The sequence below is a fragment of the Larus michahellis genome, chromosome 7, assembly GCF_964199755.1.
Source record: "Larus michahellis chromosome 7, bLarMic1.1, whole genome shotgun sequence".
Taxonomy (NCBI): domain Eukaryota; kingdom Metazoa; phylum Chordata; class Aves; order Charadriiformes; family Laridae; genus Larus; species Larus michahellis.
In genome coordinates this window covers 30,291,220-30,312,021 of record NC_133902.1, presented here as the reverse complement: position 1 = coordinate 30,312,021, position 20,802 = coordinate 30,291,220, and the positions used below count along the sequence as shown (strand labels likewise).

The 20,802-nt window shown below is 38.4% G+C and overlaps 1 protein-coding gene across 5 annotated transcripts in view; it reads left to right on the top strand.

Moving 5' to 3' along the window:
* PARD3B (par-3 family cell polarity regulator beta) overlaps positions 1 to 20,802 on the top strand; it is a 425,873-nt gene that overhangs the window by 14,196 nt on the left and 390,875 nt on the right. For all 5 annotated transcript variants that reach the window (XM_074593647.1, XM_074593644.1, XM_074593642.1 and 2 more), the window contains exon 2: positions 14,751 to 14,852. In XM_074593647.1, the coding sequence (XP_074449748.1) occupies positions 14,751 to 14,852 (102 nt within the window). The remainder of the gene's footprint in view (positions 1 to 14,750; positions 14,853 to 20,802) is intronic.

Genomic DNA, 20,802 nt, shown 5'->3' with positions numbered 1-20,802 from the left:
TTGTACTGATTGGATTAAAATTGTGAAAGAAAAGTTTCCATGTGGCCCTCCTGCAAGCTCTGGAAAGAGATTCCTTGTCAGAGGGTTGGAGAAAGTTGTCACAAAACAGTAACCGGAACATGTGCCTCAGGTGTCATTTTCCACATTTGAGCTAAATGCTGTACTTACCTGTCTGGTAGCTGTTTTGCAGTGACTTTCATTCTGCTTTGCCGCCTTCTCTTTTCCTTTAAATCTCTGAAGCTGTTCCTTCCCAGCTCTTTTGTGATTCTATTTTCCTGAAGATATTTGAAGGAGCTGGAGAAAGCAGTTCTTTTTTTTGCGCTTCAGGATAAGGGGCAGGGCAGCAGGAACCCTTCTGCACACTAGTGGTATTGCATTTCAATGAAAGGGTGAATAACTTCATTCTTTACTTTGTCTTCTATCTGGCCAAAATCCACTTCATGAGATGTGGTTAGGCATATGGCATAAAGTTTTGATGATGTGTAAATTCTGGCATGTTCTGTATTTTCAGTCAGGTGAAGGTGGAAGTTGAATCTCAGGAGTTGAGAGAATTGTCCTTGTTTGGATTTCATCCAGTTCTGTCACTTGGCTCTCCTAATATGATTAGAAGTAGAGATCGTTTGGGTACCAGGTGTATTTGCTGTATCTTAGAAGTCAAATACTAAACCTTATCAATATTGTACTACAATAATATAAATTTTATTAATATAACACAAAATGTAAGAGAGATTATATTTCCCACGGTGTAGTATTATGCTGGTGAATATTTTTATGACTTTTTAAACTTCCTGCTCATTTTCTTTCAAACAGTAGCCAGAACCAGTGAAGCTGACTAATCTTTATGGAATTAGGCAGTGCTTGCCTGTTAGTTGTGCCTTCAGAATGTTCTTGACCCAATCATTTTTGCTACTGAGAAGTAAAGGGAGAAGGGAAGCTGGTTAATGTAGTGTTCCGTCTAAGAACAAAGTGGCACATAACAGCTTCATCTATTACGGACCTTGCTCCAACACCTGTATGGTTAAAAATCCTTTATTTCCTTCCCCACACACCCAATTACTAGTTGATCTATTAATTTCCACCACCACCTTTTTATTTTTTTTTCTTTTTTCTCTTGTAATGAACTTCTGCTTCAAAGGGACTCAACTTACATCTTCAAATACTTCTAATGCTTTGGATATTTAAAACTACCGTGGCTGTCTCGGCATCTTTCTAGCACTGGGGCCTACAGTTGTACCTAATGGCTCTATTTTGGAGGACAGTGACCAAATGTACTGTGAAAGGTCATGTATTTTCTCTGTCTTCTGAGTGAGGAAAAAGACCCCAAATCCACTATTAAATCCACTTCTTTAAAGCGAGCAATGAACTGTAACTGTTAGTGGGTTGATAGAGAGCATGGAGAGAACTGATTAGGGTTGATACGGCAAGTGGCACCAGTGGGAATTGGTGCCATTGGTGCAACGCACCAGCCGTGGAAGTGTGAGAATACAGTGGTGGTCTGGGGTCTGATTGGCCTTACTGACAGTGCTGGCAAAATTCCTCCCCAGCCTCTGCTCAGTGGTTGATCCATGCAGGAAACAGGATGGCACTGCAGCGGAAAAGTCCTACTGTTTTCTGTGAAATAAGTGAAATACTTTCATGTGATTGAGGGAGAGGATTTTTTTCTTACAAAGATACATAATGGCTTTCTATGTGGAATTAAGGATATACTTCTGTGATTTACTGCCATCTTTTCTTACTTGAGCTTTGTCTAAAGCTGAGGTTTACGTTATAAGGTTTTACAGGATTTCAGCATACCTGATCTGCATTGTCTTACAGGCATTTGTGTTCTGTTGTGTGGTTCAGAATCTGCTGTTACTCAATCACACGTTTTAAACTCCCAGCTGCTTCTGATAAGCAGTCCTGTGTCAGCTGCAAATACATGAATCACTTTATCAAAGGAAGGCCCAAAGTTGTAAATAAAATAATCTTAGATAGTTCCTTGATTCAGGACTGAAGTGGTGGCTGCTCTTACTGTGGATGCTGCGCCATTTATCATTTTTTGTTCAAGATTTTCAGTGCTGAGTTTGTTACAAACTGAGCTGTGTGAATTTACAGCCAGCCTGTGTTTTTGTTATCTGTAGCTGTATTGAATGGTTTGAATTTAAGGTATCTTCAGTTTTAGTTGGCAAAATAGCTATGTTGTTCACTCACTTAACCCGGACTTTGCTTTTGAAATACAGTAGTCTTGTACACATACCTCTCATTTTCTTAAGTGTCTTTTTTTCCCCCCTCATTTCAGTGGGAAAAATGGGTGGCATTTTGAAGGAGTAGCTTTATAGTTCCGTGAGCTCACTTTAAGTTGGATTTCAAGAAATTTGACTGTGGTCCCTCAACTCCTCTCAGTGTTACCTTCAGATATCAAACAAAAAGCCGGACTCGATGCTAATTAATTATTTGCCAGGTGCCTGTAGCTGTGTAGCAGTTTGCTTATTAGCGTAAAAATAACACTCTGAGTATCGTAGCTAATATTTGGCACAAAGAACTTGGGATATGAAAGTTAAAGCTTAAAATGTTGTTCTGGAGCTGTTGTATTAACTTAAGTAGGGGGTGAGTCTTTTGTGTTTCTACATTGTTGAAGCAATCTAGTCTAATGGGCTTGATGAGCTGAAGGATATTCTCAGTTTGTAACTGCAGATCAGTTCACGCTTGCATTCTTGTATTCGTATAGTTATCTTGGATTCAGAGCCTGACATAGAGTGCACTCTAGTTTAATGTGAGGCTTTAAGGGGAGTTTCTTTTTGTAGTTGTTACAACTGCATTGTGTGGACCTCTATCTAAATGCACGTCTCCAAATATCTTTGCCTATTCTGGTTTTGAGCACTTGTTCTTCACTGAAATATTCTTAAATATCAAACGTTGGAGTGTAATGTAAAGGTGGGTTATGTGATCCCTCTACTGCTGTATTCCCTACATTGTATCTTACTCATAGAATCATTTAGGTTGGAAAAGACCCTTGGGATCATAGAGTCCAACCATCAACTCCACTCTACAAAGTTCTCCCCTACACCATATCCCCTAACACCACATCTAAATGAGTCTTAAACACATCCAGGCACGGTGACTCCACCACCTCCCTGGGCAGCCTATTCCAGTGTCTGACCACTCTTTCTGTGAAGAATTTTTTCCTAATGTCCAGCCTAAACCTACCCTGCTGCAGCTTGAACCCATTCCCTCTTGTTCTATCACTAATTACGTGTGAGAAGAGACCTCTCTACAATGGCCTTTCAAGTAGCTGTAGAGAGTGATGAGGTCTCCCCTCAGCCTCCTCTTCCTCAAACTAAACAGTCCCAGCTCCTTCAATCGCTCCTCATAAGATTTATTCTCCAGGCCCTTCACCAGCTTTGTTGCCCTCCTCTACACTCGCTCCAGCACCTCGATATCTCTCTCGTATTGAGGTGCCCAAAACTGGACACAATACTCAAGGTGTGGCCTCACCAGTGCTGAGTACAGGCGGACAATCACCTCCCTCCTTCTTATTCAGGTAGTGGGCCATATTCAGAGAGTGGTTCTCTTTAAAATTCAGTATAAAGTCGGAACGCCTTTATTTTTGAAGGGTTCCAGTGCTGCAAAACAAATCAAAGTTTGAGTGTAATTTACAGTGTTCTGGATTGTTTTGGATTTATATATCTGTGCTGTGACTCTTGGAGTCTTGGGAATTCCATGTTAAGGATGTCTTTATGGTTTTTTTTCTGTTTTCCTCTTCAGACCTAATATGGGAAATGGGTATTTTTCCCCTTGCATATTCAATTGCAAGGATAAATCAACTTTCTCTTCTTTCTGCTCTCTAGCCATAGTGGAGTTCACTAGGGGAGATGAATAACTACCTTCCCTGCCTTGTGAAAAATGAAAAGACTTTTTATTAGTACATATTCCTATTAATTTCTCAAAGCATAATCATTTAAAGATGGCTAAAGAACAAGAAATATTCTAGTCACTCCTTGCAAGCACTGTCTCTGGGGACAGTAGAGATTCACTATCCCTCTGTTCTGCTGTGGCCTACAGTATGCAGGTGTTGAGTGATGTGGGTGGAGGAAACCTATTCACCGTGCTGCCTTTGCCACACTTTATAACCTATCTGAAGAACTTTCAATGTGTTTGTGCTATATTGTGTTTCTTTCAGGAGTTCAGAGCAGGATCATTATCTTAAAATGTGAACTGTGACATTTTTAAAAAATGAAACTGAGATGATGGTGGCGCATATATAACCTGTGTGTCGGGTTGCTTGTAGCAAGCATCTTCAGCTTGAGAGGCCGCCCAAGATGGAAGCTCTCTGATGTCTAAGCTAGCCTTGCTGTAAGGAGGTGGCTATTATCACTTGTGTTTGTTTTTTCCCTATACTCAAGAAGAACTGTATCTGTTAATTGTACATGAAAATGGATCAGAGAAGGAAAGAGGAAGAAAAAGAATGGGAGAAGGATGAGTTTCATTAATCCAAAATGAAGTATGGTGCATAGTGGTGTGAAGAGGATAGGTGAAGGAGACAGAAAGAAGTGGTTATCAGTCCTTGCTATTGTGTTTTGACTTGTAGTCATAGTAGTACCTACTCCTATTAATTTCTCAGAACATAAGAATTTGAAGATGGCTAAAGATCAAGAAATCTTCTAGGCTCTCTGGTACCGACTAGTGATTTTTTGGGACCATTTAGCATGTTAAATATAAAGCTGATAGTAAGCTGTGCTTAAACTGTGTTAGTCAAAGACTAAAATGAATCTGCGCTTTCTGGTTGTTGACTGTGTCTGCCTTCACTCAGTAGTCCTCTTGACTTCAAAGGAAAACAAGGGAAGATTTTTCTGCCCTTTCCCAGATGGGTAACAGTTTTCTGTCACAAGTCTGTGGTACTCCGTAGGCCTTATGCATGAATTGTTTGGTTGTCTCCGTTTGTTTTGCTCTTTTCGCTCTGATCCTTAAGAGCCAGCAAGGCAAACAGTGTGAGCAGACTTCACAAAAACTGCAGATGTGCTGAGATAAAACCAACTTTAGTGACAAAGATAAATCTGTTTCTCTACTGACCTGATCTGATTAGAGTCCCTGTTTTGACATCAGGTTTTTAGCACCTTCAAAGACAGAAACTTTTAAAACCGGGTATTTAAAGTGACCTTACGTAAAATTTTATTTTTTACAGGACTTGTTTCCTACTCTGTAATTGCACCATTTGGCTATATCACATCCAATGATGATTAAAAAAAATATTGAGGGAAGGATAACATACAACTAATCTTGAAAGATACAGTGAATAAATCTAAACAAAAATTTAGTCTGTGTATAAAATCCATAAAATAAGATTTTTCAATTTTTTTTTTTAATTTTTTGTTTACATGGAATAGCTTCCTCTGCTGTAGTCTCAAAGCAGATCTTCTAAACAGTGGGCAAATTGTGTTGCTTTAAGAAAAGTCTTTGGTTCACCTTATATTTGAATGTTTAATTTATTCCTGTTAGGAGGAGTAAAATTTCTTCTGTGTTGTCTTACTGTGTGAAGAAAACTTCTTAACCTATCTGAAAATCAAAATGTGTGCTTTGTCCAGAAACAAAACATCATGGATATATTATTGAGACTGGCTTTACTTCCTGTGATTTCTCACTTCATTTACTGTACTGAAATCAGGACACATAAGCTGATATAAGCCAGGCACGAACAGATTGTGTCCTTCTCCAATAAACACCCATGTTAAAAAGTATTTTGATCTTTTGAGAGATTTGGGTTTTTTGTGGTTGATGTCTTTTTAATCCTTGTGAAAAGATGAACCTTGTTTCTCATTGGCAGTTAAGATTTTGCTTTTTTAAAGAATGTTTTGATTTAAGGATTGTTCAGTTACTTTATTTCCTGTATCTTCCTCATGCATGCAGATAATTACAATTTTTATTTGCTTTGAGTGTCTGACTTTGAACTCGGAAACAGTTCAGTACACTGTAACTGTTGAATGTGAATTTATAAGGGAGGTTTACCGTGGAGAAATTTTAGATAGGAGTTGCTTGCTAGTGTTTTTAGGATGATACCATGCTCAATGGTTATGTTGTAATCTAGTAGTCTTTTAATTTTCTTGATGTAATTGGTCTAAGATTGCTTAAGTTACTATTAGGTGAAAACTCATTTTAAGAGGCCCTCATGTAGCAGGCAGTGGTGTCCTACCGTAGCCTGATGAAATGTGTAGGATATTTGTGATTACTTCAGCTGTGTACTTAAATGTGTTGCCATCACGTAGTACAGCCTATAATTTAAAAAGCATTTACTCAAGTAGCTTGTTTAATTGGACCTCTTCTTGCAGAAAGGGAAATGTGAGAGAGCAGCTCTCGCTGAGTTACGAGTGTTAGAGCTTTGAGGTGGGTTTCCTCATTGGCAGATGCCTTCCTAGTGGGAAGCTGACAGATGCAAACACTGCTCAGAATTATGTCACTGTCAATACTGTGTTTTGTTTTTTTTTTTAAATTTCTTGTTTGCTTCACTTTATAGCTTATGGTAAAGAACAGTTTCAGGGCTATAGGCCTGTAACTATATCAGCTGAAATGAAAATGCCCATGCTATTTTTGCGAATACTACGGAAAGGGAGGTGAAGTTATGTTTTCGTGGCAGGGGTTGAAAGCTTGTTAGTCGGCCCGGCTAAATTTACTGTTAAAAGTGAAGAACTTTGTCTTGTATGTACTCACAAATTTGATTGCTTGGAAGTAACTTTTTTCTGTTCTCCATCACCTCCCAGTTAAGGTAGAATTCCACTTTTAAGATCCTTTCTTAGGTGACTTTATAGTACTTTGTTTTATCTGGAAGGTAGGTTAGGAAGCACCTTTTATGGTCGCCTTTCTAGGACTATTTCTTCTGTATGGCCTTCTGTGTTTTCCATGGTTTTACTGCTGGATGCTTAAAAGCCGTTTCCTTGAGCAGACCACTTTCTGTCCTCTGCCCTCGCCTCAACGTTAATTTCTGCCTTTGAGCTCAATCAGTATAGACCTTTTCCTTAAATATTACTGACTTGAGAGAATGTGTGTCACTTCAGCTGGTAGAAGGATATAAAGAAGTTTTATCTTTTCTCTAGCATATTAAAGCATTTTAACTTCTAATGCAAACAGATTCAGAGTTTTGGTGAAGGAGAACAACAATACTGTAAAATACATGAGGAATCTCTTTTTTACTATCTCACTGTGCTGTAATGTGTACGTTCCTTGTATTATCTTGAAAGTTTCTGCTGCTCTTTAAATTCCAACTAGAAATGATTAAAAATGTCTTGTTTAATTTTACTGTCTGTATAGCTCTACTGTTCAACTGCATAATTAATTCCAAGTAAGAATTTATTTTCAACAGTGAGACCTAGAAATGTGGGTTTGTAACTTACTCTGTTGTACTGTAATGCAAACTAAAGTCTGGAAGCTTCCTGAGCAGCGAAACCTAAATGTTGCTTTTTCTCTATTTTTGCAAGTTTGCGAAAAGAAGACCTAATTTTTACTGGCTTTCATATAGGGAGGCTTATCTGGATCTGATCAGTGCTAGGTTCTGCTAAATTCAGTGTAGATGTCTGGAACAGACTTAATCTCTTGTGCAGAAAGCTGTTTGTCTTTGATTTTTACAGAAGCTTCTTGTGTTTGCTTTTACTCCATAAAAATGTTATCTCTGCAACATACAATATTGTTACAGACATTATACAGTTCTTTTACTTCAGTTGTCTTCACACATATGAACGTAGTTCTTTGCCTGCTCGGGGGTCAGGGTGTGGTACGTTTTTACTAGGGTTTCTCTTGGGTTGTATAAGGACGTTCAATTGCATGTACCTTGTATTGTTGCTGTAATCTAACCATTCAGCTCTAGATCATGCTTGAGAAATCCTGCTGCTGTGCCTGAGGAATATTTAACAACCAGCGGTGATAACATGTATGGAAACACTAGCTTCCTGATCAGCTGTTGAGTTTTGGGAACTCAGTATTCATATTCCCATAAAACCAGACCCCCACCTCTACTACAGCTGATGGTGGCAGCCCAGTAACTGGCAGTTGAAATGCAGAGTCTGACTAGAAGCACCACTTCAGGCTTGTTTGGAAGTGGTTATGGTAAACAAACAAAAAATGCTAGATGCTGTTCTAATTTGGTGATAAATTTTTGAGAAGGATTTATAGATGAAGATTGAGCCTGTGACCAATCTCATCCATCTGTTCCTCTCCAACTCCCTTTTTGTACTCTGCTCTGCAAGCTGTGGTTTGAGAATAACTAACACTTAGTGTTATTTGGCTGTGGCTAATGATACATCATGTAGCATTAGAATGCTCATAGAAATCACTAAATACTACTTGTATATTGGGACGTAGTAGATCACATTGCAATATACAATCTAAGAACAATGAAATGGCAGAATATCTCTGTCTTACTGACCTTAACCTAAATTACCCCCCTTCATCTGGAAATACGTTGTGATTGTGGGGTTTTTTAATCTTATTTTATGCTGTCTAAATGACAGAAAACAGTGTAGCCAGAGCCCAATCCTTTCCCCCAAGTTCAATTTAGCGTTTACTCTGTTGCTGTGGATGTGGATGCAGGCATATGTGATTTCCATTTTTTTTAAATGCATCCTTTTTCATGCTGTATTTCGTTGAAGTCTATTTGCTAGTGAAGCAATAATGTGGAGGTGATTCTAAAACATCTGCCTGAGAAGTAATTGTGGGAGGAGTCTTAGCAAGTCATTCCTACTTCTGAATTTTTCAGTGCATCCTATCTTTACCATATTTAAATTAGAAATTCTAGGCTAGGGATTGCAATTAATTTTATGCATTCTGCACAGCAGAACAAATAACAGCACCAAACAACAAATAATTGTGAAATCATTAAGTGATTGTTTATTTTATTGATGGGCCAGCTGCAATGTGTTTAAACTTGTTGGGATTCTCTTGCTCATTACCAGTCTGAAATACACTATATGAACTGCAACATCTATGAAGTATGTTGCTTTGATTTTCAGAAAAGTAGACTGACGCTTTCCTACTTGAGTTTGGAACAAAAGGAATGAAGATGGTGTGCCAAGTTTTTGATACATCAAAAATATGTATCTATATATGTATATAAAAAAACTAATAATAAATGGGAGTGTCTTAATTATAGACTGATTGGTCTTTCACTTGAATATGTGTTTCACTGAAAAATAAATGTGCACAGAAGAATTCTTGAACCTATGTTAGACTATTTGAACACTGAAGGCGTTGCATTAGGTGGCAACATTTAAGTTAGGATTCTGTGGCAACATGAATGTCAAAACCACTTTTTTTAATTTATGGCACTTCTCTACCTACGTCTCACTTGTGCATTCATGTGACCTGGCTTTAATTTAACATTTGGTAAATATTTGCATAGTAATTCCTAAAGTGTTCTCCCACACATAAAGGAAATGATGATAAACAGCTTTTAAGTGGCTTGATGTTAAACACAAACATGACTTGCAGCCCTAAGGTAAAATGCACATTAGAGTAACTGTTCAATATTCATTTGGGAAGTGCTGCTATGGATTACACCAGGTAACTGATTCATACTTTTTCTTTACATAGGTAGCTGTTTCTGTTGTGTGCTTCAGCTAAACTTCTGCATAAGGGTTTTATGCCGTGCTGTAAGAGAACTTCTCACCACTCGTGCTGTTAGGATTTTTTGGAACAGTTGTAAACAAAAAGGCCAATGGCATCCTGGGGTGCATCAAGAAGAGTGTGGCAAGCAGGTCGAGGGAGGTCATCCTCCCCCTCTACTCTGCCTTGGAGAGGCCGCGCCAGTTCTGGGCTCCCCGGTTCAAGAAGGACAGGGAACTGCTGGAGAGGGTGCAGCAAAGGGCTACCAAGATGATTAAGGGACTGGAACATCTCTCTTATGAAGAAAGGCTGAGGGATTTGGGTCCCTTCAGACTGGAAAAAAAGACGGCTGAGGGGGGATCTTATCAACACTTACAAATACTTAAAGGGTGGGTGTCAGGAGGATGGGGCCAGGCTCTCTTCAGTGGTGCCCGGGGGCAGGACAAGAGGTAATGGGCACAAACTTGAGCATAGGAAGTTCCACCTAAACATGAGGAGGAACTTCTTTACTTTGAGGGTGGCAGAGCACTGGAAGAGGCTGCCCAGAGAGGTGGTGGAGTCTCTGACATTTAAAAACTGCCTGGACACGTTCCTGTGCAACTTGCTCTAGGTGACCCTGCTCTGGCAGGGCTTGGACTAGATGATCTCCAGAGGTCCCTTCCAACCCCTATAATTCTGTGATTCTGTGAATTCTTCCTAGAGCTTCTATGCTGCCGTTAGTGTCGTATTTTTACAAGAGACTCATTCTGTTGTTTTTCAAAGCTAATTCTTTCTTCTTGAGCATGTGAACTTCCAGTGATGATGGTTAAGAAGATACTGTGAGGAATCATTCTAGACACTGTCATGCATTAGAAGAGGACTTTAGTCTCACACTAGAACCTCTCAGTTTAAAAAACAAACAAACAAAAACCAAACAAAAAAACCCAAACAAACTTGTCCTGCTGGATTTTTAACATGTACGAAGTGTTATTTCATTGAAACAAAAGTATGCAAGCTGGGATCAACCCTTCACATGTGTAACACTGCAGCAGCCTACCATTTCTAACCACAGTTACTGGTGTCACTGGGTTCTGACTTTCCTTTCAGGCCTTTCAGAAAATACTGCAGAAACAAAAAAGCTGTCTGTTTTGCAAGAACTCCAGTGATATATTTTATAAAGTTAACTTGTTACTTTGGAAATGCAGTCTCCTACCTAGTGGCTTTAAAATATATGGAAACCTGAAGTGTTCTTAATGCTCTTTGTAATTGTCATATCTTATTAAAACATAAAAAACTTGAAGTAAGACTGTCCTTTTCTAAGGAAAGTTTCAATTTCTCCGATGGTTATTCTATCTTGGATGTACCACAGTTATTTTTCAGACCTATTCTACTCCTTTTGAGCACCAAATAATGTGTAAAATACCAGTGTGTGTATGTGCATGCATGCACATTCATTTTTCCTCCTGTTACTGTCTCATCACCTACTCATCACGTGGATGAAATGGTATTTGGAACTTAAGATTTTCAACTCTTACATCTGCTGGTAGTTAATGGCTTGTTTTATATGGTAAGTTAGCTAAAATATTGGTGGTTTTTTTTATTGAAGCTGTCTGGACTCTTGGTGGGAATAAAGAAGCACAGAAGAAATTGCTACATAGATTTTAGGGTTTTTTATATAGACACTTTGTGTCCTGCACATGGCAGTGTTTGGAGTTCATCCAAAGAACAGAAAGTGTTCTCTGACTTTGAATGGGTGAGTGATTTTGCTGGTTGGATGAACTGTTGTTACTTCTGTGACTGTGCAGAGGGAATTTCCTCCACCTAGGCTATCTGGCAGTAGTTACTATTTGCTTCATCAAACGAGACTATAAAAAGCATCTCTCTGTGCTTAGTAGTTGTTTTTTTTTTTAACTTTCAGGGATGAAGTTCTGGTTAAGTTAATAGAAGCCGGTTTCACGTTTGTATTTCTGAAACAGCAAGCGTTCAGTCTTGTTTCTGGTGGCTACTGTAACTGGGGAGTCCTTGAGATCGAAAGGCCATGGCCTGTGTGGGAGTGGTGCCTAAACTTTTAAGAAGTATTTTTCTGCTAAGGAAATTTTGTGAATTCTGTTCTGTTTTAGTTCTTGTATTTCAGTGTGAATTGTCATTCCTTTCTTTTCAGGAATCTAAGGTGTGCTGCACTTGCTCCAAAAGATTGGTGAGGAATGGCATCTTTCGTTCTTTCAGACTGATTTAGAGACTACTTTCTCTTGATATGGGCAGTAACAAAACCATTTAATTACTGTATTGGTCGTGGTCCAAAATAAAAGGCAGGTTAGGAATTTGTTAAGCTTAATATAGTTTAGGGTGTCTGTGTGTCTTGAGCCTGCTTCCTGCCAACTTGCTGCATTCTGTTGGGACAATCAAGCTTTTACATTCCTTTGCCTCTTTTTCAATGACACATCTGGGTTGGTGCAGCTACTGAAGCACAAATAGAAGCGAACATTGAGAGCAAAATATTCCAGTTAGCTGTTTATTTTTTTCACATCAGCTTTATTCTCTCTACAGGACACTTAAACAGCATAATACCTATAACAGGTTTTAATATATCTTCAGACAAAGATGTTAGCTGCAGAAGTTTGTTTAATTAAGAGGAGTGGTTTTCAAGTGTGCTGTTTTAGTGTTGCTAACTATGGAAACCTTTTGTGATTGCATTAGTTAAAAGGTTCAGGAGGAACATCTGTATCTACTGATGCATTCCAGTTTGAGAGAATCATATTTCGTTAGTTTATTGGTAGGGTCAAGTGACACTCTTTCACAAGGTTTCTGCATTAGATAAATTGTTTGATGTAAGTTAACATGCTTGCTTGTTGCACAGAGGTATGTTTCCTCTCTGCCTTTTCATCTTAGAATTTTGTTCTTATGGTAAAACACTTAAACCGTAGGCTTTAAAATAGAGCTTTGAGCTGTAATACTTATCTACACTTCATCACTTCGCAGAGACAAAAGCATGTTAATTGATTTTCTTAAATTTTGTTATTTTGGACACCTGATACCTAGAATGAACAAACATTTGCTATTTCACAAATGGGTGGTTTCAGTGTGAAATGAAGTAACTGTAGTTAGAGATAAATTGCCGACCAAACAGATGTGTTACAAATAGAGATACTCTTATGTGCTTTGTTGGGTGGTTGTCATTCAGCCATACTGTACCTTAGATATACTTAACCCTCAAACAAGTGCAAGGGGGTAAAAAGGCTGTGGGTTAACCTAAGGCAGGTAAGCCTTCCTCACTGCTTGCCCAGTGGGCTGGGAAGGGGAATGGTAAGGGTAAAAGTAAGAAAAGTCATGGGCTGAGGTAAAGACAGTTAAAGGTTTAAGTTTAATAGGTAAAACAAAAGCTATGAGCACAACTCTGCCCCTCCTTCTCCCCCAAGCTTTTATTGCTGAGCACAGTGTCATATATGGACTACATGGAATATCCCTTTGGTCAGTTGGGGGGCAGCCACCCCAGCTGTGTCTCGTCCCATCTTCTTGTGCATCCCCAGCCTACTCACTGGTGGGGTGGTGTGGGAAACAGGGAAGGCTTTGATGCTGTATAAGCACTGTTCGGTGTCAGCAAAACGTCCCTGTGTTATCAACACTGTTACGGTCACAAATCCAAAACCACAGAACCATGCAAGCTACTATGAAGAAAACTGGCTCCATCAACAGCCCAAACAAGTACGTGTCAGTGGAAGAACTGAAACTGAACTGTGGAAGCTACGTGGGTCAGAACAGGAAAAACATTTTGTTTAGAGTTCACCAGCAAAGTTGATGTTGGCATGATGGGCTGACCCATTAGTAATGCTGGGGTGGTTGTGGTAGAGGCTTTTCTTGTGTTTGTTTTTTGTTTTTTTTTTTTTGACTGCAACCTATTGATGATACAATAAAAGAGGCCTAATCCAACTGATCCACATCTGTACCTATGATGGTATTATCCTGAATTATCTGCTGTCTGCATCACCTGATGGCCAAAGTTATAGAAAGCCTGTAAATAAAAATGGAGTGGAATATCCCTGCTTCTCAGGGGCTTCATTACATGAGGAATATTGAAACTAGAGATAAGGAACTCGCTAGTCTATGTAGTGTGTCTGTTGTGCTTCACTTTGCTTCTGAGAACTGTGATCTAATTAGACTTGATGAGGAAGAAGGGACTGGAGATAGAGATGTAATATAAATGTTTCCATTCTTCTTTCTTAAGCATGTTTCCTTTTTTCAGTGTACTGCATAAGATGTGCTAATTCAACAATTATCACGGCTGATACCAGAGTACTCAAACATGTTGCTGTGACTTGATGAGCTGCCATGTGTTTGTTAAACCACACTAGCTGGCCCTAATGGGGTAAATGTTCAAATGTTAACTACGGCAGTTCAAATGTAACTACCACTTACCCTGTCGCCCTTGGAAGTTATGTGTATGCAGGCAGCTGTGATGGTGTGGGGACAGTGTTAACAGGCTATGTGTCTGCTCCCTGATTCGTATTTCATGTCAGGGAGAATTTGTCGTAGAGCAGTGTACTCTGAGCCTTTTGGCTTCAGGGTCAGTGGAGTGATGGCTAAGCTCCCAGTTACTGAAGTGAAGTAGTTAATGATATGAGGAAAGCATTAGTTTGGAAAACTAACATGATGCCTGTTAATATGGTACGCAACTTTACATTGGAATTTGAGAGCATTTACTTGTGAAAACAAACTGTGATTTATTTATTCTATTAATTTGGGTTTTGTGACAATAGGGTATTTTTTATATATATATAAAAATATATGTATATCTCTCCAAACTGTCAAGAGTGGTACATGTCTATATATATGTTTACGCGTGCTGATAATAACCCAAATATTCCAACTGTAAACTATTGTGAAAAGAAAAACTTTTTTCTTTAAATTATTTTAACTTCTCCTTATTTTTTTTAATTAACTATTTAACTTAAGTGAAGAATTCTAGTGTATGATAAGGTAATGGAAATGTAAGTTTTAACGATCTTTTGTCTAGTGTTCTATAGGTAGTGTTTTGTTATGTGTCTGTAGTTTTCATTCTCTCTGTTTCAATTTCAGGTGGTGACTTCAAACTTCTACCTCATGATTAAAGAGGGAAATGGGTGGGAAGCAGATGGGGTACAAAGCTGCTTTGTCTGATGGCACTTAAACCGTGCAAGGTGAGGTTAAGAAGTCTTGTGTCTGTTTTACAGGATCCAGCTTCCTGGGTCAATATTCACCACCTGGAATATACAGATGGAGGAATCCTGGACCCAGATGATGTTCTGGCAGATGTTGTGGAAGACAAAGATAAGGTAGAACGTTGATGAAAATACTGCTTTTGCTTTTTGCTGCATCTTTTCAAATAACTAATGCTACTTGGACATCTGGCCGGTGAAGTGGGTATTAAATATTCTTAAATTAAACACATCTGCCCATAGGTGCTGTAGTGCTCTGTTTCTGGAGTAGAACTGGAAGGGGCGGTGGGAAGGAAGCATGACCAAAGCAATGAAGATCATCAGAGGAGCCTAGCAGTTGATTTAGGACTTAACCTTTTCAAGCAGTTCTGTGTTTCTTTTTATTACTGTATGAAAATAGAGTGGTGAAGGAATGTGAATTTTGCGAGACATCTCTTTTTTTTTATGCCACTTAAAATATCTTTTATAATCTCTTCCTTTCCTTAGAATTAAGTTTTTGAGAATCATTCAAATGTCATGGTTGAATATGTGTGACAAAGTAAATAGACAAATCCTGTGATGACAAGAACAGCTGCCTCAGCTGTGTTAAATTTCAGGAGGACTTTCTGTGGTTTGCTACTGAAAGTCTAAGGAGGCCAGTTATTAATTTCAAAAACTGTGAGTCTCTAACCTTCAATTCAAGTAAGATAGATATCCTTTCTGGGCAGAGAAGTAGTAGCTGCAAAGAAGCCCCTTTTAATATTTTTGTAATTATTGGGAAAATTTAGTTTTAGGAAACTTATTGGTGACTTATTTCAGCATAGAGTAGGAGCGGTATAATTTATAATGCTTTGCTGCTTTTTTCTTTCTTTTTTCATAAAATCAGAGGAAAAAAATGTATCTCGTGAGTTGAAACTGAAGATCCAAGTATGGGATACTTTCAGACAAATAGATTTGTATATTTACAGTGCCATATGCTTGGTGACTTTGAAAATAATTTTGTATATTGCAAACAGAAATGCTAGTTTTGTATGCTGTTGATTGTTCAGTGACTTAATACAAAGTTTATGTTTTGCTTATGATAAATGGGATGCTGTTTCTCAGTACCTGAGAAAATTGTCTGAAGTGTACTTCACTGTCATTTTAGGGTGGTTTTGTGGGAATTCTTAAAAACAGTGGAGTTCTGTTTGGTATGTGTTCTTTTAATCAAGCTTGTATTTCTTGCTTGTCCATGTTTACTGAAAGTTAAAACACCCTAAGACTTTTTTTCTAGTAGTGTTTGGAGACTAAAGACTGGATTCTGAGGATTGACACAGCTGTATATAAAACATAAGACCATAAGCATAAGAAGTCACAAAATGGGATACCACAGCAAAGGGAAACGCATTGCTCCTTCTCACCAGTTAGTAAAAATGAACTGGTCCACCCAGGATTTCCTCTCTTTGAAGTACTGATACAGGAACACTTAGGCAAATATGAGCAGTAGTTTGCAGAATGTTTGTTATATCATCTAATTTCTAACTCGTTCCCAAAACCTTTGCTATACTTTATTGGTGGGTGTCACTGGCTGAGCACGTGTTGCTGATGAATTTTCTAGTTCACACACAGCTGTAGGTTTAAGCATCTTCTGTTATAACATTGCTAGATGGGACTCTGTAGTTCTGAGGCTACCCTGAGGAAAAACCCCAGGAAATTGGGATCTTACTCCATGAAGTGGTCTGGGGTGATTTAGGAATGTAGCAAACTTCTCGATTTCTCTTCCTGTGGTCTCTCAACTACATGTGGTGCATCACTGCCATCTTCTCTTCTTCAGAAGGCCCTGGTGAAACAGGGATAAGTAAGACTTGCTGAACAGCTGCAGTAATAAATCAGGTTTTTTGATTAAACTAGAGGAGAATCATATGGTCATCTAAGGGAACTGCTGGCTGAGAGGTCAATAATTCTTTCATTTGAGAGTGGAGTTGGGCCATAGCCCCTTAACAGTGTGTGTAAGGACCTGTCAATACTACCTAATTAAAAGGTGTGGTATGATCTGATAACAAAGAACCAACCCTACAAAAGGCTTACACATATTTTTAATAGTTTTATTGTGGCCTGTTAGCCTTTGAGCCTTGACCAGTGCTCTTCCACTCTGAGAATATTGGCATGGGGATCTTTATTTAAGCTTTGCAAAAACGGGAGGAGATATTTAGCTCCAGTAGACCTCGTATCTAATTTGGTGTTCAAAGCCCCTAAATAGATGAAAGAATTTTTGGTACATTTATCTGTGCTCTGATTCTCTTTGGATATAATTATCTGCATGTGTGATAAATGAATAGGCCACAGCTTTGCTCTCTTGTCCTTGTCATCCTTTCCTATGCATCTGAGACAGTAATGCAGTCTCTCATGAAATCAGTCAATCTATAAAAAAAAATAAGTGTTACACTTAACCTCAGTGCCGTTAACCAAAGGTGTTTTTGGCATTGCTGACCATCAAGCTCTTTAGTGTCAGAGGAAAGGAGCTGGTGCTTTTTTTTAAGGGTTAATCTGTTCTAGATCGTAGTTTGATAGCCGTAAATTAGCACAGTTTCTTCAAAGGAAAATGTGCTTGCTAATCTATTGAAATTCTTTCACTGTAGCAACAAAACAGTGAATCAGAGAGAGCTATCAGATGTAATTTATTTGGAATTTCAAAAGCTTTTGACAGTCCTTAACAATAGACTGTTAAGGAGGCACAGCTACTCATGAGGTAAGCAGCAAAATGCTGCTGTAGGTCAGTAAATGATTGAGAGGGAACAAAAAAATGGAGTAAATGGTCAGTTTCCAACATTTTGAAATGGTGGCACTGGGATTCATAATGGACGTTACTGGGATCAGCAATGTTTTTGAGCTTTGCTTACGTTAACTTCATGGTTTCCTCTTGAACTCAAAATTAATCAAAACTCAGTAAATAGGCAGTACAGTGTGTGAAATTAATTGCTGCCAACAGCACAGTTACGCATGTTGGAGAGGGTGGCTTGTTCTACTTGCATATAAAACAGATCTAAATTAGTATTATATGTGCTTGGTAACATGTGTCATGTGAAAATGCTTTGGAAATTCTTTATGGTGAGAGCCCCCCTTGCTGCTGCTGCCTCAGCAGTGATCTGTGGCCTGAATTAGATGTCAAAGCCAGCATTGAATAGTTTTAAAAATCATTTGTTTTCACTGAGTTTTCTAGCTAGTGGTTCGTGTCCTGATTGTTCTGAATGATAGATCTAATGAATTCAAAAACCCAAATTTTGTCATTTGAATAAAAACATGCTATTTAAATTGTCTGGTTTTAATACATTGAAGCTATAAATGGAGTCCTCTTTGTACGCTGTTCTTAACAGATGTCTCACTAGAAATCACTTTTTCCCTTGAGGAAGAAAATGCCCTAAGAAAATTTCTAAGCTATGCAAAAAATGAGTACAAAACGTTTCACTTTAGATCATTGTGCACATTGGGCCTGTGCTTGGCACATCTTAAATGCAAGATCTTAACATACATACCCATCTAGGTTGCCCTCTGATTTTTGTATGGAGTTGCATTTTCAATACCTGAGGAGACTAAAAAGTTGTAATGAAGCCCTGTGTTAATAAGCTAAAACTTGCTTAACTTACAGGAAAAAAGTTTAAGCTGTTAATAACTCCTTAGATCAGAAAAGTTCTGCGCTCTGGATACGTATAAAAAGTCTACGTGGAAATTACAGCTTCTGTCTAACCTAACGTATATGTTCATATTTTGATACGATCAAATGCAAACAAAACATGCTTATTGGTATGCTTTTATCAGTAGAGCCCTTCTGAACTAGATGATGATGGTCTGCTGTCAGGGGTGCTGGCTTTTTTTGTTTGCGCTTTTTTGGTAAGACTGTGCTTGCAAGTGTGGTATTGCAGTATCTGCAATTTGGCTGACAAAGCTGTTGAATATTTATGTAAAGACACTATTTCCTTATCAGTGCTGCTGGCAAGTGATCTAGGCTTGTCTTCCTAGAAGGTGATGTAGGTTTAACCTCTCCAGAGGCTTGCTTGTTAGCAGTGCAACTGCTTTAAGTATACTGTGGGGCTGTTTTGTGGTTTACCTGTGGGTTAAAGTTTGGGTTTTTTTTCTTTTTGTGGGTTTTTTGTTTTGTTTTTTTAAGGAGTGGAAGGAAAAGGGTATGTGATTGTGATGGACGTTGCACTGATACTGGAAAAGCAGTGTGCCAGTATGGTTTTAAAAATAGTTTTTCCTTGGATATCTCCTTTGTTGAATATGTGTGCCTTGTTTTTTAACAGCAACAGAAGCTTTTGAGGGACATCAATAAAGCAACATCAATAAAATGCTGAAACAGTGACATTTTCAAGATTTGTAGGGACTGTAACTGTCATTTAAGTGTTTCTAATGATGATATCAAGTAAATGGTATGAATTAAGTGTAGTTCAGAAAATTATTTTGGCTAAGCATTTAATGAAATATTAAATAGCAAAATCAATGAATTCTTCCGTCTCAGTTCACTACCAGCAGAAATGCAATACTGAGAAAACATGCCTCCTGGAAGGTCTCCAAATGCTAGAGAAATCATCTGCTGGCTGTTCAAAATGGTTACTGGGCCCATGCGTGCTCCTGATAAGAAGCTGGAGATCTGGCTGAAGTTGGTTTTGTAGAGGACTCAAAGTAACTCATTTAAAGCTTACTTCAGATGGAGTTGCTGGCAAGTATTTTTAGTTTCAGTGACGGTATTGTGAGTGTGAGGCTGGTTTGGAGCGCTTGTTTCAGCAAAACGACAAAAACATTTGGATTCAGAGGTGGGTATAAACTTCAAGACTGATGTAATTGTACAAAGGAAACATCTCTCCAAGTACCTGACAGGCATGTTTTGTGTCAGTGGATTCTGAACTTTTCCATTGTTTCCAGGCAGGTTTAGTCCCTGGGAGTGCTGGCTGGCTGGGTACAGCACTTATACAGAAGTTATTTTCTGACCCGGATTTGGCTCTGTAGACCTTCAGGGTTGTTACTCTGGCCGTGAAAGTGATGGCACGCTCTAATGCACATGTTTATTTAAATAAAATTATATTGAAGTAATTCTACCTTTAAACAGTTTCTGTTCCCTCCAATAATGTTGAGGTAAGTGGAGAAGGTGTGGCAGTAGAGTAGCTGAAGTGATAAGGAAAATGATTTATACAAGGAGGCTGAAAAATGGTAAAATGACTTTGAAATAACAAGGCAAGTGGGCAGGAGTATCTCAGTAGTTTAAAGAATAAACAGAGGGCTGGGGAATTCTGAGGGAATTTCTCTTAACAGGGAGTTACAGCATTGCTGCTTTAAAAACTTCCCCTGTGAGCCAGGGGCAGAGGCCTCGATGTTGGCTTGTTTAAATTACTTTCCAGTGGGTTAGCATAGCCTGAGTCACACTTTACAGATCCTTTTGTTGTGTGGCTTGATTCTCAAATATATGATCCATGCAAGTAAATGCTTGAGTTAGAGAAATGTGGTTCAAACTCTGGACTGCTGTGTAATTGAGCTTTCTGGTATTTTCTTTAGGGTTTTGTAACTTTCTGATAACTGGAATGGAGTATTTCTTCTTCAATTTGTTGTACAACGGTACAACTCTTGTTTAGGAAAAACAAAGGAAGATACATAAGACTTAGTTACAGCTGCGAATTTTTACCTATTAAAGTACATATTGCAGTATTTTTTTATGTAGGCAGCTCTGCAAGTTGTTGCGTATGAGCCAGCTTTTCCCTGGAGAAGTTTAAAAAAATAATATATATATATATATATAAAAATCCTTCCGATATAAAGAAAAAATACCTGAGAGATGTCTGGTAACAAAGAAAGCAATTTAATGGTGTTAGTTTCTTACAATGCGGAGGTAACATTTTAAGTGTGCAATGGACACAGGATAGTCCAAATTAGTGTATTGTAACTTGGATACTCTGTGTCTTTCATAAAATCTGCACCAAAAAAGGTATGCATCAAAGGAAAAAAAAATAATTATAGCTTTTTTTTTTTCTTTAAGGTGGTGAATTTTGCTCTGCACTAGTATTTTGTTGACACATAATGTTTTTTATGACGTTTAGTTGATTAATACCATGGCCAAGTT